The sequence below is a fragment of the Sminthopsis crassicaudata genome, chromosome 5 (genome assembly GCF_048593235.1).
Source record: "Sminthopsis crassicaudata isolate SCR6 chromosome 5, ASM4859323v1, whole genome shotgun sequence".
Lineage (NCBI taxonomy): Eukaryota > Metazoa > Chordata > Mammalia > Dasyuromorphia > Dasyuridae > Sminthopsis > Sminthopsis crassicaudata.
Window position 1 is genome coordinate 53,402,698 of NC_133621.1, and position 15,841 is coordinate 53,418,538.

At 34.0% G+C, this 15,841-nt stretch overlaps 1 protein-coding gene across 1 annotated transcript in view; it reads left to right on the forward strand.

Annotated features, from left to right (window-relative positions):
- The window catches only part of SLC39A12 (solute carrier family 39 member 12), a 98,552-nt gene extending 83,950 nt beyond the window's left edge, over positions 1–14,602 (forward strand). The window contains 1 exon segment of the mRNA XM_074266786.1: positions 13,984–14,602. Coding sequence (XP_074122887.1) covers positions 13,984–14,112 — 129 coding nt within the window. The 3' untranslated portion in view covers positions 14,113–14,602.
- The last annotated feature ends 1,239 nt before the right edge of the window (positions 14,603–15,841 follow it).

Here is a 15,841-nt window from a genome sequence, read left to right on the forward strand (position 1 = left end):
CAAAAGAAACAATTAATACTCACATACATGTTCCTAGCATAGTAGATGACATATATTAGGTACTTTATAAATATTTACTGACTAAGTGAGTAGCTATATACAAAATTTATACAAAGTAAATATAAGATAAAAATTGGAGAGAGCAGGAGAAAAGAAGAACAACAACCAGGAAGATCAGAAGAAGCTACCTGTAAAAGAATGCTTTTCTTGCCTCCTTACCTGTATTAATGGCAGACAAGTGGCAGAGTGGATAGAACTCTGGATCTGGAATTAGGAAGTTATTGTTCAGTCATTTCAGTTGTGCCCAATTCTTCACTCCCTAGTTTGGGGTTTTCTTGGAAAATATACTGGGGAGGTTTGCCATTTTTTCCTCTTCATTCTACACATAAGGAGACTAAGGCAAATAGTGAAGTGTCCAGAGTCACTAAGTTTCTGAGGCCAGATTTGGACTCAGGAAAATGAATCTTTCTGATTTCTAGCCCAGTGCTCTATTTACTACACTACCAAGCTGCCCAGAATTAGGGAGATTTACATTAAAATCCAGCTTTGTGACTCTAGACAAGTCATATAACCTTTTCCTCCTTTGGTTTCCTCAGTTTCCAAACTGAGTAACATAGCAGTACCTACTACCTCCCAGGGTTGTTGTGAAAATAATAGGTGGCAATAAAGTATTCCAAAAATGTTAATGTACCATATAAATACTAGCTACTTTTATTATTGTTCTTATTCTATGATCTCCTTCTTAGTGGCTTGTTAAGTAATTTGTTGACTCAAGATCATGAGCTAGATCCTGAATAAGTTTTTTTACATCATTATTTTATTTTATTTGTTATTTATAATAATAACTATTTGTTTTCCAAATACATGCAAAGGTAATTTTCAACATTAATCCTTGCAAAACTTTGTGTTCCAAATTTTAATTTCTCCTTTCTCCTTGCCCCCCCTAGATCCCAAGTAATTCAATGTATCCTAAAGATGAACAATTTTTCTATATGTATTTCCACATTTATTATGCTGCACAAGAAAAATCAGATCGAAAAGAAAAAAATGAGAAAGAAAGAAAAGCAAGCAAATAAAAAATACTATGTTGAGATCTACATTCAGTCTCCACAATCCTCTTTCTTGTGCAGATGGCTCTCTCCATTACGAGTCTATGGAAATTGCCCTGAATCACTTTATTGCTGAAAAGAGTGATGTCCATCAGAATTAATCATCACATAATCTCTCTTGTTGCTGTATACAATGTTCTCTTGGTTCTGTTCATTTCACTTAGCATCAGTTCATGTAAATCTCTCCAGTCTCATCCTGCTGATGGTTTCTTATGGGACAATAATATTCCATAACAATAATTTACCATAACCTATTCAGCCATTCCCCAACTGATGGGCATCCACTCACTTTCCAGTTCTTTGCCACTACACAAAGGGCTGCTACAAATATTTTTACACTTGTGGGTCCTTTTACCTTTTTAAATATCTCTCTGATACTGCTAGATCAAAGGGTATTCACAGTTCTTTAGACATAGTTCCAAATTCCTTTCCAAAATGGTTTGATCAGTACACAACTTCACCAACAATGTATCAGTGTCCCTGTTTTCCCACATCCACTCCAACATTCGTCATATTTTCCTGTCATCCTGGCCAATCTGAGAGGTGTGTAGTGGTACCCCAGAGTTGCCTTAATTTGCACTTTTCTAACCAATAGTGATTTAGAGAATTTTTTCATATCACCGGAAATGGCTTTAATTTTTTTCTTCTGAAAATTATCTGCTCTATCCTTTGATCATTTAACAATTGGAGAATGGCTTGTACTGAATAAAATTTTTCTAGTGCAACAAGTATAATTATCTAAGGGGAGGGGGGGAATGTTCTAGCCCTTCTAGCTGCATGACAAGGAAACCTAATCCAAATGAAAAGAAAGATATTTTGAAGGTTGAGTTCTTCCTCCATTACCTTTGTTCAATTCTAATTGACTTAACTCTATCAAGACTACTATCTTCTTTAATCAGATATAGAGAAATTACAGTACAATATAATCCATGCAGTACCATTACCGAGGTAATGTTCTATTAAATTGAGCCTCCTCCGTTGAATAAACAAATGGATTTTGACATTTTCAGAGTTTGGCAACACCAGGGGGAGTAATGCCTTTTGAAAAATATTCACCTACCAACAAGTGAGTTCTTGTTTCTTCTTTTCTTGCTTTTTAAGGGAATAAAAAACATTAATGAATTTGTACTTTTTGCAAAGTATATTTTGCTCCAAGTACAATAGCATCATTTTAAATTTTCCTTTGCTGCATTTGAAAGTTGCATTTGAAAATCACTTTAGGAAGCAAAAATTAATATAATTTAACATTCACAATTATTAATTCACCAAAGCAGTATGAATCATGCCTACAAAGAAACGGAGATTTTTATATGTTCTTTCTCTCTCTCTCAAAGCAGTAAAGATCTATACTTAGAATTTTCTGAAAAAAAAAGATGGATAGATTCTAAAGGATGTTTCTAGCAATGGAAAAGTTCTTTCTAAACTATTCCCACTTTGGTAAATGTCTGAATCTTATCTGCAATTTATACAAACAAAACAGAAAAAAATTCCAGCAACAACGTCCTTACTTTTCAACACAATTCTTTGTGCTTCCTTCTCCCCTTACAAAGAAAAATATACAGAGAATCTTCCTCTCCATTTCATCTGAGAATACTCACAAGAACCCAGAGATTTTTGTAAGAGAGTAAAAGAGTTTAGAGTTCTCCCTAAGGATATGACATAGATAAGGAGTGATTGCTATAACAGAGCATAATTAAGAACAGGTACTATTGTTGCTATCCTCTCTCAATCCTCTGTATTAAGGAGGATGTTTTAAATACAACTAAGAGTGCAAAAGTAAATTTTTCAGTTAATTCTTAAAGTAAATTGCAATATTATTCACATTGATAATAGATTAACATCCTTTTAAATGACATCTTTTTTGCTTTTCAAAAATATTTCTATTATGAACTTTAAAAATTCAGCAACAAACACAAACCTTTCTATATACAAAGAAGGTTAGAAAGTGAAGTTTGTATATAAAACCCATAAATCTGTTATTTTTTATTTTTTAAATTATATTAAATATAACCTGGTAATACCAACATTGCCCTGATTCTTTGTGTCCCCTTCTTAAGACTCTTCTGCTTTTTCTCTGTGTATTATTAAAAGAAGTGATACTTTTTTCCTTCTTTTTCTTTTTGCATCATATCATTACCAACTCTTCAGGTTCTCCCAGTATTATACCTCTTTAAACGAAAAATTCAAAGTCCTTCCTTATAGCAAAAATTTTGTCAATCAAAACAAATTTGTACCATTTTGTAAAGTGTCTCCTTCTGCAATCTTTCTATGACCTTGCCAAAGAGAAAAGGGAAGAATGTTTTATCATCTGTCTACTGCTGTTATGAATGATCCAATGATCAATGATCACTTATTTATATATTTAACAGGGTCCTAAAGTTTTTCAAAGCCCTTCACTGTATAAACAATTCTTTCTGACTATGTTCCTCCTCCTAGTTTCATCATCTCTTTTGTCACCTTTTGATTATCATTCATCTGGTCTCCTATAATCACAAATGGTCCCTCCCCTTCCCTATTACATTTAATCAGTTATCAAGTCAATTTCCATAGCAATTCTTTCCTCAATCACCTCCCTGATTTTCAAGGTCCAATCTGCTATAGTGGCTTTCTAATATATATATACATACATATATATATATATATATATATATATATATATATATATATATATATATATATAAATATATATATATATATATGATTTTTATTCCCTTCTCCTTCTAAGCCTTCTTGCTTACTATTACCAAAATAATCCCCCTGTAAATCTAAACCTAGCCATGTCCCTCCTCTGCTAAAACATCATCTCTGTTAGTTGCCCATTGAGCACAATTCAAACTTCCTGACCTGACATTCAAAGCCTTCCAGAATGGCACATCCCTTTCTTTCTAGCTTTAGTTCATATTATCGCTCTTCATATATTCTATGCTCCAGACACATTATCTTCTTTCTGTTCCTTGAACCAATTCATCCATTAGCAAGTATTAATCAAGTGCCTACTATGTGCCATATACAGTTCTAGGTGCTGAGGATACAGGTACAATGAATAGAACCATCTCTACTCATCAGGAATTGGTGATGGGGAAATTAAAATTACAATGTAAAATATATATACAACATAATGTTAATTAACATAAACATATACAAAGTAGTCAAAAGCTGGATAGTCTGGAAGACAAATCACTAGCAGATGGAAGGAGTAGGAAAGGTTTCATGTGGAAGATGGTACTTGAATTGAAGGTTAAAAAAAGAGGGACTCCATGAGGGAGAGGTACTGTGAGTGTGCATTCCAGGCCCAAGGGACAGCTAGCCTAGAGAAAAGAAATAACATTTCATTTATAAAATAGGAGTTTAGTTTGTCGAATCACAAAATGCATAAACACAGATACTATCCAATGAGACTTGTTTTTGTTGTTTAAAATAAGTGACCCCATTTGGGATTATTTTTGGCAAAAATATTGGAGTTGTTAGCCATTTCCTTCACTATCTCAGTTTACAGATTAGACAAATGGGGTTAAATGACTTGCCCAGGATCACACAGTTAGTAAGTGTTTGAAGTCAGATTTGAACTGAGAAGGATGAGAGTTACTGACTCTAGCTAGGCACTGTATACATTATAGCACATTTCAGTATCCAATGAGATTGGAAAGATACAATTAGTCTAGATTGTGTGAGGCTTTAAAAACTACACAGAGGAGTTCATATTTTATCTTAAAGGGAATAAGAAGCCACTGGAGTTGATTGAGTAGTGATGGTGGTGAAGTCACAGGATCAGATTTGTTTTAAAAGAAAATTACTTTGACAGCTCTGTGCTGGATGAACTGGAGCGAAAAGAGAAATAGGCAGTAGTTGTAATAATACAAGTGAAAGGAGACAAGGACCCAAAAACTCCACTATGTGAATAGAAAAAAAAAGGTCAGATGCCAGTTATGTTGGCGAGATTTGACAAGTATTTGACTTTGACTATCTATTGTGAGGGAGAGGGACAAGTTCATAGTAATGCTAAAACATTGGAAAGATGCCAGTACCTTCAAAAAATGGGAAAGTTTGAATAGGACAGATTTTGAAGGGAAAGATAAATGTTTTCAGTTTTAGACAGATTAGGAAACTGAGAGAAATTAAAAGATTGTAGTAGTTACACAGCTTATAAACATCTGAGGTAGAATTTGAATTTATGTCTTCTCAATTCAACATCTAGAGCTCTATCCATTATATTTTGTCAATAGAACTTCAGGTATATCTTGAAAATATTGGGAATTTCATTCCAGAACATAGCAATAAAGTGAATATCGCAATAAAGCGAGACATAATTTTTTTTAGTTTCCCAGTGCAAATAAAAGTTATATTTACACTGATATTCTATCAAGAATGCACTAATACTAACAATAATGTATATAGATATATGTATATTAATTAAAATATTTTGTTGCCAAAAATGTTAACTATTATCTAAGCCTTCAGCAATTAATAATCTTTTTTTTTTGCTAATGGAGGTCTTGCCTCATTGTTGATGGCTATTGCCTGGTCAGACTGATGGTTGCTGAAGGTTAGTGACCTTATCTGTGACCATTTCTTAAAAAGAGACAACAATAAAATCTGACACACTAATTGACTCTTCCTTTTATGAAAGATTTCTCTGTAGTATGTGATATTATTTGATAGCATTTTAGCCAGAGTAGAACTTTCAAAATTAGTCATCCTCTCAAACTCTGATGCTGCTTTACCAATTAGATTTATATAATATTCTTCAATATTGTTGTGTTCCAGGGAATAGGGAGAGAGATGTGGGAATATCAAATCAGAGATGCAGTCAGAACACACATATTTATTAACTTCAGTGAATCATATGGGTGCGATTCATAATGCCCTCAAACAATTATGATAGCAATATCAAAGATCACTGATCACAGATCGCCATATCATGAATAATGAAAAATTCAAAATATTGCGAGAACTGCCAAAATGGGATATAAAGACACAATGTGAGAGGTTTCAACACAGGCTTTTCACAGTCAGTCCATCAATTTGTAAAAATTGCTCTATCTGCAAAGCACAATAAAATGAACTGCAATAAAATGAGGTATCCTTGAAGTGACCTAGATCAGAAATTTCACTAGAACTCTTACAGAAAAGCCAAGTATCTAAACTTATAGCACTGAAATTTTAAAATGAAATATGATGATGATGAGCCCATCATGGGAAATAATATCTCTTAGAGTTACTGAGTTCATCATTCATACCCTTCCAGCTATAATTTCATCCAATTTCTTCTTGCAGTTCCCATATTGTAGTTATGGATTCATGATCTAGGTGTGGGGAGTACTTAAGCTTATTATGCTCTTTGGCAAGGGATTTTTCTTATGTCATAGAAAAAAGTAGATGCAGTTGTCTAAATCAGTGTTTAATGGCAGAACAAGGAAGATTTAAAATCTGCTCATATGGCGACAGGGAATAAAAAATTATGGTTGAAAGAAAGACATATTCACAAAGGAAAATAGTATACCATAGATCACATTAACCAGTTCTTTCTCTGTTTCTCTCTCTGTCAATCTTCCTTCTCTCTACTCTTGCCTTCTCCCTTTGCTGTATTTCTTTCTTTTCTATCTCTCCCTTGTTTATCTGTTTCTCCCCTCTCCCTCCCTCCTTCCCTCTCTTCCTCTGTTTTAAGCTAACAGAAAATTAGAAGGTAGATTGATCCACCTTACCCAATATATGCTATTCTCCTTTATCCCAATTTTGTAACGTGTAATTAGAAAAGGATCAAATGAACAAAATAAGTAAAAGGGAATTGCCTATCATCTTTTAGTTAAAATTATAGCAACTTTTTTCTTATTTTCAGTAAGGAATACAATTGTAAAGTCATTCCTGGTATGAGCTCCACATTAGCAGGTAAACTTTTTCATGCTAGATGTAAAGTTCTTCACAACTGGAGAATGTACAATCCAGTAGACTCAGCCAAGGTGGAACCAGTCTGAATATGGCAATTCAGAAAATTCAGTTATTGGTTACCTTTGGCAGAAGAGCAGCCAGTTGGGCATTTTCCCTTTTCACTTGCCTGTGGCCTCAGATGGACAAAGTCTGGGTTTGGTCATGACGTATTTGATACAAGGTGAGGCCCTAAGGTAGCTTGAGAGTTCTCTAATAAGCATGGAGTTTTAATTAAACTTAATCATATGCTATGACCATTCATTCTGAATCTAAACTAGAGTCTTTGGAATGACATCTTTAGTTCACAAAACTCATTCCATTTGAATCCACTCCCTCCTAGGCATTCTTAGATCATCAAGATACCATTTCATTGCCATCAAATATGCCTTCACAAAACATCTGGACAAGAAGAAGAATAAAAGGCATCTGAATGGCTTGGCTACACTACACCAAACATTTGGATATTAAGAAGTATCTGGAAGATTGATTGAATTTTTTGTTTTTGCTCCAGATGTTTGGCATCCTGGAAACATAGCCATTCCTTTGACTTTTTAGCAGTGATCAGCCCTCGAAGAAAGGAAGGAAAAAAGTGTGGGTACATTCGTGGGCGGGCTATGGAGAACTCTTGTACTATAGCCACCTGTTCTGAGTATAAATAAGACTCAAGTTTCCAGGGCTATCAGTCTGTTACCTCCAGCAAACATCATAGTCACTCAAAATGTACTTTTTTCCCCCAAAGGGAGTGTGTGGGTGGGGTAGAGAAAAAGCAAAGCAGTGCTTTGAAGAAAATGCCTAGCTATAATGAGTCTCCCCCAAAGGAGACGTGCATTTTTTTCTTCTCCTGCTAACAAAAGTAGATGGTAACTTACAGTATAGAGGACTCATTGTTTGACTTGTGAATGTATCAGATTGCACGCATAATTGTGGATTTGCATACCAAAAAGGAGTCTGCACAAGCAACAAATTAAAAATAAAAAAGGCCTTTCTTGGCTCAAAAGTGGCCCATTTACAAAGACAAAATTGAAATATCCGAGTTGAAATGAAGACAACTTCTAAGTATTTGCTACCAGATAATCTGATCCAGTTCAAAAATATCTGCTCCATGAACATCCCTATAACTATTCTCCATTTAATGTTCACCTGGCCCATCCAATCCAATGACATGCCTGGATTTTATGTGCACAGCTGTGGTGGCTAGCTCCACTGCATAGCAGATGGTCAGGAAGGAATCATTTATCACATATGGACTTTTTAAAACAATAAAAAGGTACCTTTTCCTCAAAAATCAGTGACAGCAAATCTTAGTATATGGCAATTATAGGCATATTTTAAAGTTTTTCTTCCATGAAATATATTTCAATGTATTTTCAATAAATAGATATAAGCAATCAAACTTTCACCATATGATATGTTGTTGTGAAAGTATTAAATGGTTTTTTTTTTTTTTTTTTTTTTTTTTTGGTTACACACTCATTGATGAGCCACACAGAAGATAAATCTTGGCATATTTAGTATTAGATCCATAAAGATATATTTTTAAAAAACAGGAAACCAGACTTCGTTCAAGTTACAGATGGAACTGGAGAGGAAACATCACTTGGCATAAAAAAAGCCTGAAACTTTGTAAAATCAGGGATCTTTAGACATATCTGTCACATTGGGAAAAGTTTAAATATTGAACGCAATTCAATTGCAACAGTGGGCATGAGGTATACAAGAGGCATTTTGGGAATGGAATTCATGAGATCTTAATTCCCCCAAAAATGCCTTGGGAAATGTCTTTTAGGGAACCTGGGAGCTATCAAGGTCAGCTCCCAAAAGGGTCCCTGTGTTTGCTTTCATGAGTTGCTGAGAATCCCTTAATTTGTATTCTGTAGGGCATACGATTAAATTTTTTAAAAATTGGATTGTTTGGGTGTTTTTTGTTGTTAGTCTCAGAGATTCAGTATAAAAAGAACTTATACCAAAATAGTTTGTTAAGTCAGCTCTAATTTAAAGTCCCAGGCTCCTCCATAGGACTTGGGAAGTTGTAACTTCACAGAGGTAATGTTTGAACCATTATTTCTGAGCTAGCCTTCTGTCCAAAGTACTGGCCATCTTGATTTTTATGCACACAGGTACTATAGAGTAAATTATGAATGACATACTTTCTTATTTAATTTTTGGTTAAAGATTTATAGCCAGTGGTCATGACAGGGAGAAAAACTGAGAACTTCTATTTTTTTTAAAGCAATCAATAATTTCTGTTTCTTAATATTTAGACTGAGGACTTCAAGAACCTTTGATTTGATTGTTATTAATGCTTTATCCACTCATGCACTTATGTAGATTTCACTTTCCCTCCTCTCCTCACTCCTGCCCTATACCTTGTAGAATGGAAATTATTATGAAAGAATTAATTACCTGGTAGCCAACTTTTCCAAGAATAGTGTACCCACTTTTAACTAAGTTGATCGTTGAGTGACAAGGCACACAGGTCATGTAAAAGCTTTTCCATCTGTAGATCAGCTCATCCCTTTTATCTTTATGCTCTATGACAAGCTTCCAAGGACTGAAAACAATCTTACCAATTTATGGGTAAAAAAGGATGCTTCCTAAACTGAAAAAATAAATGTGGCTCCTCAGTTCTTGGTAAAAACGGTGAGAACTTTTGTTTCACTATCATTACTTTTGAAAACCCAATTCATCTCGATTCCATGATGAGTCATTAGAGCAGGACTAGAGTAAAGGTCCTTTTACATAGTGTTCACCATTTTAAAGTTTCCAACTGGGACAATAAAGCCTATTTCCCAAGCAGACGATTGTGCAGATTGTAGCATTAAAAAAGTATTTGCCTCATATGCATAGACAAGTCATGTTTTGTGTGTGGGCTCTGGTATGCCTCATGGAATTTCTAATCAATGCACTAAGACTGAATTCGGGTAAAGTACTTAAGAACTGGCAGGTCTGTTGAATAGATTTTGGCAAAGCTTATATTTTTCTTCAAAGCTGAAACTCCTAGAACATCATGTCCTAGCATTTTTTGATCTTGAGGGGAAGTTGAGAAACCTTAGGGTAGGAATTCTTAACCTGGTGTCTGTGAACTTAATTTTCTTTTTAAAAAGTATTTTAGTAGTTGCATTTCAATATAATTGGTCTTCCTTGTAATCCTATGTATTTTGTTTTAGGCATTTATCTGATTAAGGGTCATAGACCTGCCTTAATTAGGCAGGATGAGGAGAAAAGTGCAAATGACCCATCAAAGGATGTTGCTATTAATTCTACAAGAATTACCTCCAATTTGAATGTTTCCAAGTCTCAAGCAGAAGCCTGAAGAGAGTCTTTATTAGAATAATCCCTGGGCAATGCTTCCAAGAAGTAATTTTCCAAGGCCCTATTGCTTCAAGATCAACATCAGCTGTCCATTAGCTCATCCCATTTATCTTGAGAATCTACATCAGTTTTTCAAATACTGAGAAATAAGGATGTCTGATTGCCTTAGAAATCAGAAAAGAGACATTTCTTGTATCAGAAGTAGCAAAACAAAATGAAAATATTATATTTTGGTTAAAAAATTTTAAATGGGGGCAGCTTGGTGGTGCAGTGGATAGAGCATCAGCCTTGAATTCAGGAGGACCCTAGTTCAAATCTGGTCTCAGACACTTAACACTTCCTAGCTGTGTGACCCTGGGCAAGTCACTTAACCCCAGCCTGGGGGGGGAATTTTTTAAATGAAAATCTTCCAAAATATCTTTTCCTGAAAACTGGAGATATCCTGTATCTTCATATGTCTCCAAAATTAACTGATTCTAATGAGGGGGAGCAGATCCCCTTAGTATAATCAGACATAACTTCAGCTTTGGCAGGATAGTGGGATATTTGTATCTCTTTGGGACGTAATTCCTGTGGGGCTCTCTGGTATTCTGGCCCTTGTTCAAAAGCTGTTATGGTTTGTATGTGTGTCCATAACCATGGTAAAAAGAGCCAAGTGGCCTTTTAAAAACCAGCTTAGGTTTTTGTAAAAGTCAATTTGTTGTAAAGTTGTTGTAAAGTAAAATTATATAGAGTCATGTTTGGGGGGTTAGAAAACAACAACAATATTTATTTGTATTGAATTGTAAGTTCAAATAAGCCATGCAAATTATATTCAACCTTGCCTAGAAAGATGAATATTTCTTCTAACTTTCTGAAGTTTTTGCTCACTGTTGTGATGTCTGGTAGAACTTTCAGTGCCCATTATGTGTTATAAAATATAGAAAAGAATTTAATGGCACAATTCTGTTAACCTCTGTCCTTCTTCATCATTCCTATCTTTGGCAAATGAAATCTCTATCTCATTTGCTGATTTGCGTCACATCCATAAATGTAATGTTATACGGGAATGCTTTTTATGGTGAATTTTAGTATCTTTCATTTCTGTTCTCAGCTTCTAGTTTTCCCTAGTTGCTTAGAATTGGAATGGAAATGATAGAAAAGAATGACTGTCAAACCAAAGTCCAACATGGGAAAACTTTCTATAAGTTGAGGATGTCTTTGAAAATATAACCACTGGCAAGGTCTCCTGGGCAGATGTATTAAAAGAAAACCTTTAGGAGTGGAAGTTTCATCTGGATAAGGAGATGGGGCAGCAATTTTGTCCAAAAATTTTTTTGGGAGGGTACCATATACGTGGGATAAAGAGGTGGATTTTTTGTGGTTGTTTGGTACACTTGTGACCTTTATAAATATGCTCCCATTTGATCTTTACAAAACTCAAAATGTACGTGTTTTAAGAAATAACTAGGTGGTGTACTCAATAATTGTATGGGGCTTATAGCCAGAAAACTTAAGTTCAGGTACTGGCTCAGACACTTGCTAGCTGTGTGACTCTGGGTAGGGCACTTGACATCTGTTTTCCTCAGTTTTTTCAACAGCAAAGTGGGGATAATAACAGCACCTACATGTTTGGGTTGATGTGAGGATCAAATAAGATGATATTTCTAAGGCCCTTAGCCCAATGCCTGGCACTTCATAGTTGCTATATAAAGGTTTATTTCCTTTCCTTTCCCATCCAGAGGGGGTATTAGAATGAATAACATGGGGAAGGTTTGCCATTATTTTCTACTTAAGTGGACTAGCAATTTCATGTTTATATTTATTGCAATAAAAATCATTCAGTTCAACAAAAATGTTTAAAGTGCTTATATTTAGAGCACTATGCCATCACTGGAGATAAAAAGCAAATGTAAAAAAAAACAAACAGTATTTGTCCTCAGGAAGCTTATATGCTATTAGAATGCAAAAGGCTTTCTTATGATAAATAAACTCGTTGTGTGAGAATGTATATACTCTTGTCTATTTTTCTTGCATGTCTCAGCTTTTCTGGGCAACACTGTCCCTATCTATAAAGCAAAGAGATTGGGAAATAATGACCTCTAAGGTTTTTTCCAGGTCTCATATTGTAAGACTGCCTGTTAATTACTATAAATTAAAAGGATTAATTAAATTGAAGACATGAAGGTAAATTGAAGATAAAGATTTGAATTAAAGATAATCTTTAGGGGGTCATGTAGGTTTTCTCTATAATAAGCCATTTAGAAAGTTGAGCAAATAAAAATATAAAGAATATGTGGGATATTTAAGGTCATTCAACCAGAAGACTAATATCTCTTTCACAGTCATTGATTTAGAACTAAAAGATACTCAGAATTTACCTACTTTAACTCTTTCATTTTTTTTTGTATGAATTAACTCAGAGACATGAAGCGATCTGCTTAAAATCATATTGATAAGGATGGAAAACCAAGTCTTCTTACTTTTTTCAATTGTATCATATGGTGCCCTTGAGGCAGACTAAACTCTTCCATAATGGTGTGTTTTGAATCACAGATTTCCATAATATAAAATCATCTTTTCTAGTTTCATGAATCCAGTAACCTTGCTTACTTATTCAAGCTCATACTTAACTGTGTTTGTTTGTTTGTTGTTGTTGTTGCAAAACTGCTTGAATTTGGGAGAATGAAGGACACAGTCTCCACTGAACGGAAACTTGCATTCTGAGAGAAATGAGAATTTATCAATGTGACATACAAAGTCAGACCTACAAATCAACTGGGAGGGGGAAAATCTCTATAGAAATTAATGTAAGACTGCCACCTGTTGGGATTTGTTTCACAGAAGTTTCTAGGGAAACTTTTCACTCAATATATGGGTCAGAGTATTCACAAATGTACTCAGTAACAGCCTGGCTTCTGAATACAATACAGAATTTCATCCAGTCATGTTTCTGTGGTCCTAAAAAAGCTTATGGAGAGTCACTTCCTTTAGTATTTTCTTAAATATCCAAAAGAGAAAGGAAAAAAAAAGCACAGCATAATATCTTGGATTCATTTATCTGCTGGACAGATTAGATGAATAGACCAGTAAAAAAAAAAAAGGAGGGGGGGAAGCGTTGCTTAATCTTCTTGCAATTACAGATCCTTTTGAGTCAGGTGAAGACCATGGAATAATATTTTTCAATGCATGCAATAAAATACATAAAATACAGAGGATACAAATTACATTGAAATATAATTGTATATGTACACACAGATACACATATATGTATATTTCAATTCATAAATTCCAAGCTAAGAAATTTTCAAATAAACCAACTTCTTCTAAGTAAAGATACTTTTTAAAAAATTGAGTGCTCTCGTTGGGAATATTAAATCAAGGAAAAGTGAGATTATTTGGAGTTGACTTAATCTGGTAAATAGATATGATTAATGATATTTCTTTTGCCATGGAGCCTACAAATGCTTTTTCTGGCTACTTGTTGTAATATAATTGCTTTTTACCGGTTTCATTCAATTAATTATGGTAACTGAATCAAGAATCTGAAAGGTTACTACTAAGTCCTGAACAACGCAGTTTCTCATTTTTTCCCATCAAACTTTCTTTCCCAGCCATGAATATATCTGGATCTCATTCTTTTTTATTCTTTTTTTAGCTTCCTGAAATGACTCACGTTCAAACTCAGCGACCCTGGTTGATGTTTCTCCTGCAGAACTTTGGATTGATACTGGGTTGGCTTTCCCTTTTAATGCTGGCTATATATGAGCATAACATTAAAATATAAAGTCTTTGCTGGGATTCTCAAGATTTCTTTCAAATTAATTTCTCTGTTTCATTATTTTCTATGCACTATCTAGTTATTTGTAAATTAATTTTTGTGTCTTAGGTAAAAATAAGCCATCATTTCACTTTATTAACTTATTCAGATTTTGCACTATGGCATTGTTTTCTTATAAATGTAAAGGTTAAGATTTAGTCTTAATTCAATGTTTTTTAGTTTCCCAAACTGTTCAAACTTATAGTATTTTAAAGGCAGAAAGTACTGAATTCATTATAAAAATTTTTCCTGATAACTCTGCCCCTCTAATAAATAATGTCTACAGTAATTGAACTGGACTATATAATTTTCATATATACATATATAAAACATACAAATGTATGTTTATCAATGTATATTTACTTCAATATCTTTAATGTAAAAAGTGCCTTATTAAAAATTACAAATTATAACCATACTCAATTTTATAGAAATGCAATAAAATCTGGTTTTAACATGATAGTAATGTGTATTCTTTTCTACTTCTCTTGAATTTTCCTGTTATCTCTCACTAGGTCAACAGAAGACAAAAGAAAATACTAAATTCCAACTCATTCATTTTTATGTGTAATCTCTTAAAGCCTAAACAACTCTGTATGTCAGCAGTCTGCTGCGTATTCACCAAATGAAATCTGTTCCAGATTGCAATCAGAAGATGAAATTCAAAAATAAAACTAAATCTTCCATTGTGAAGCAGCTTTACTGATCAAGTGCCACTGATTGTAGCAGAAGACATTTATGATCAAGTTCTCCCTGGCAGCTGCAAAATATATTTCAGATTATTATCATTGCTATATGAGCCCATAATGAAAGGGAGGAATATGTAATAAGAGGGTGATTTCCCCCACTCCATCAATAGCTGAATGTTCAACAGTGCTAGTCTTGACAGTGAAAACTCTAATAATGAGTAATGTCATCAGTTCAGGTAGTTCCTTTAACAATTTGGATCACCATCCATTCATTCCTGCCATTCTTTATTGATTCAAAATCTGTCATGCAATTTGCATACAAGGTACTGTTACCCTTCTTAAGTAGTCTAGACATTACTTGGCTGTCAGTGGGACACATTGTTCTATGCTGTGTTAGGTTATATTGCTGTATAACCCCCACCTTTTTCTTTTTTTGTCCAGGTAATGGTCTTTTACTTCTTATCCTAGATATTTCTCATTCCTACTATGTTATACCCTAGTCTTGTCTCCCACCCATACTTCTTAATTGCTCTTTATGATATCTTTAATTTCAGCTCCTTAATGATGGATATTCCATGATTAGGACTTTTAAAATCTATCAAAGTTAAAGATAGCTCTGGCATTTTTCTTTTAAAAAGCAGACATTATCTATGTTTATAGCACCTTAATTTCTAAATATATTCTTCCTCTTACCATTATCCAGAGAGCCATATCTTATACTAAAAAAGAAAAGGGAGAAAAGAAAGAAAAAATGAGAAATTAGTTTTTTAAAAAGCTAACCAATATATAACTGAGTCTGTTAGTATTTGCCATGTACAATACCTATGCACAAATTCAGCAGAGTACCAATTTTTTATGTAATATCAAAGAACTAGATATATAAATTAGTAAGAATCCCCTATTTCTCTATTTAAGAAGGGAAGGGAGCACAATCTCATTCTCTCAGTCAACCTTATTCATTATAATCCAACATTTCTTTTTGTTTCTATGTTGTTCTTTTTATTTCC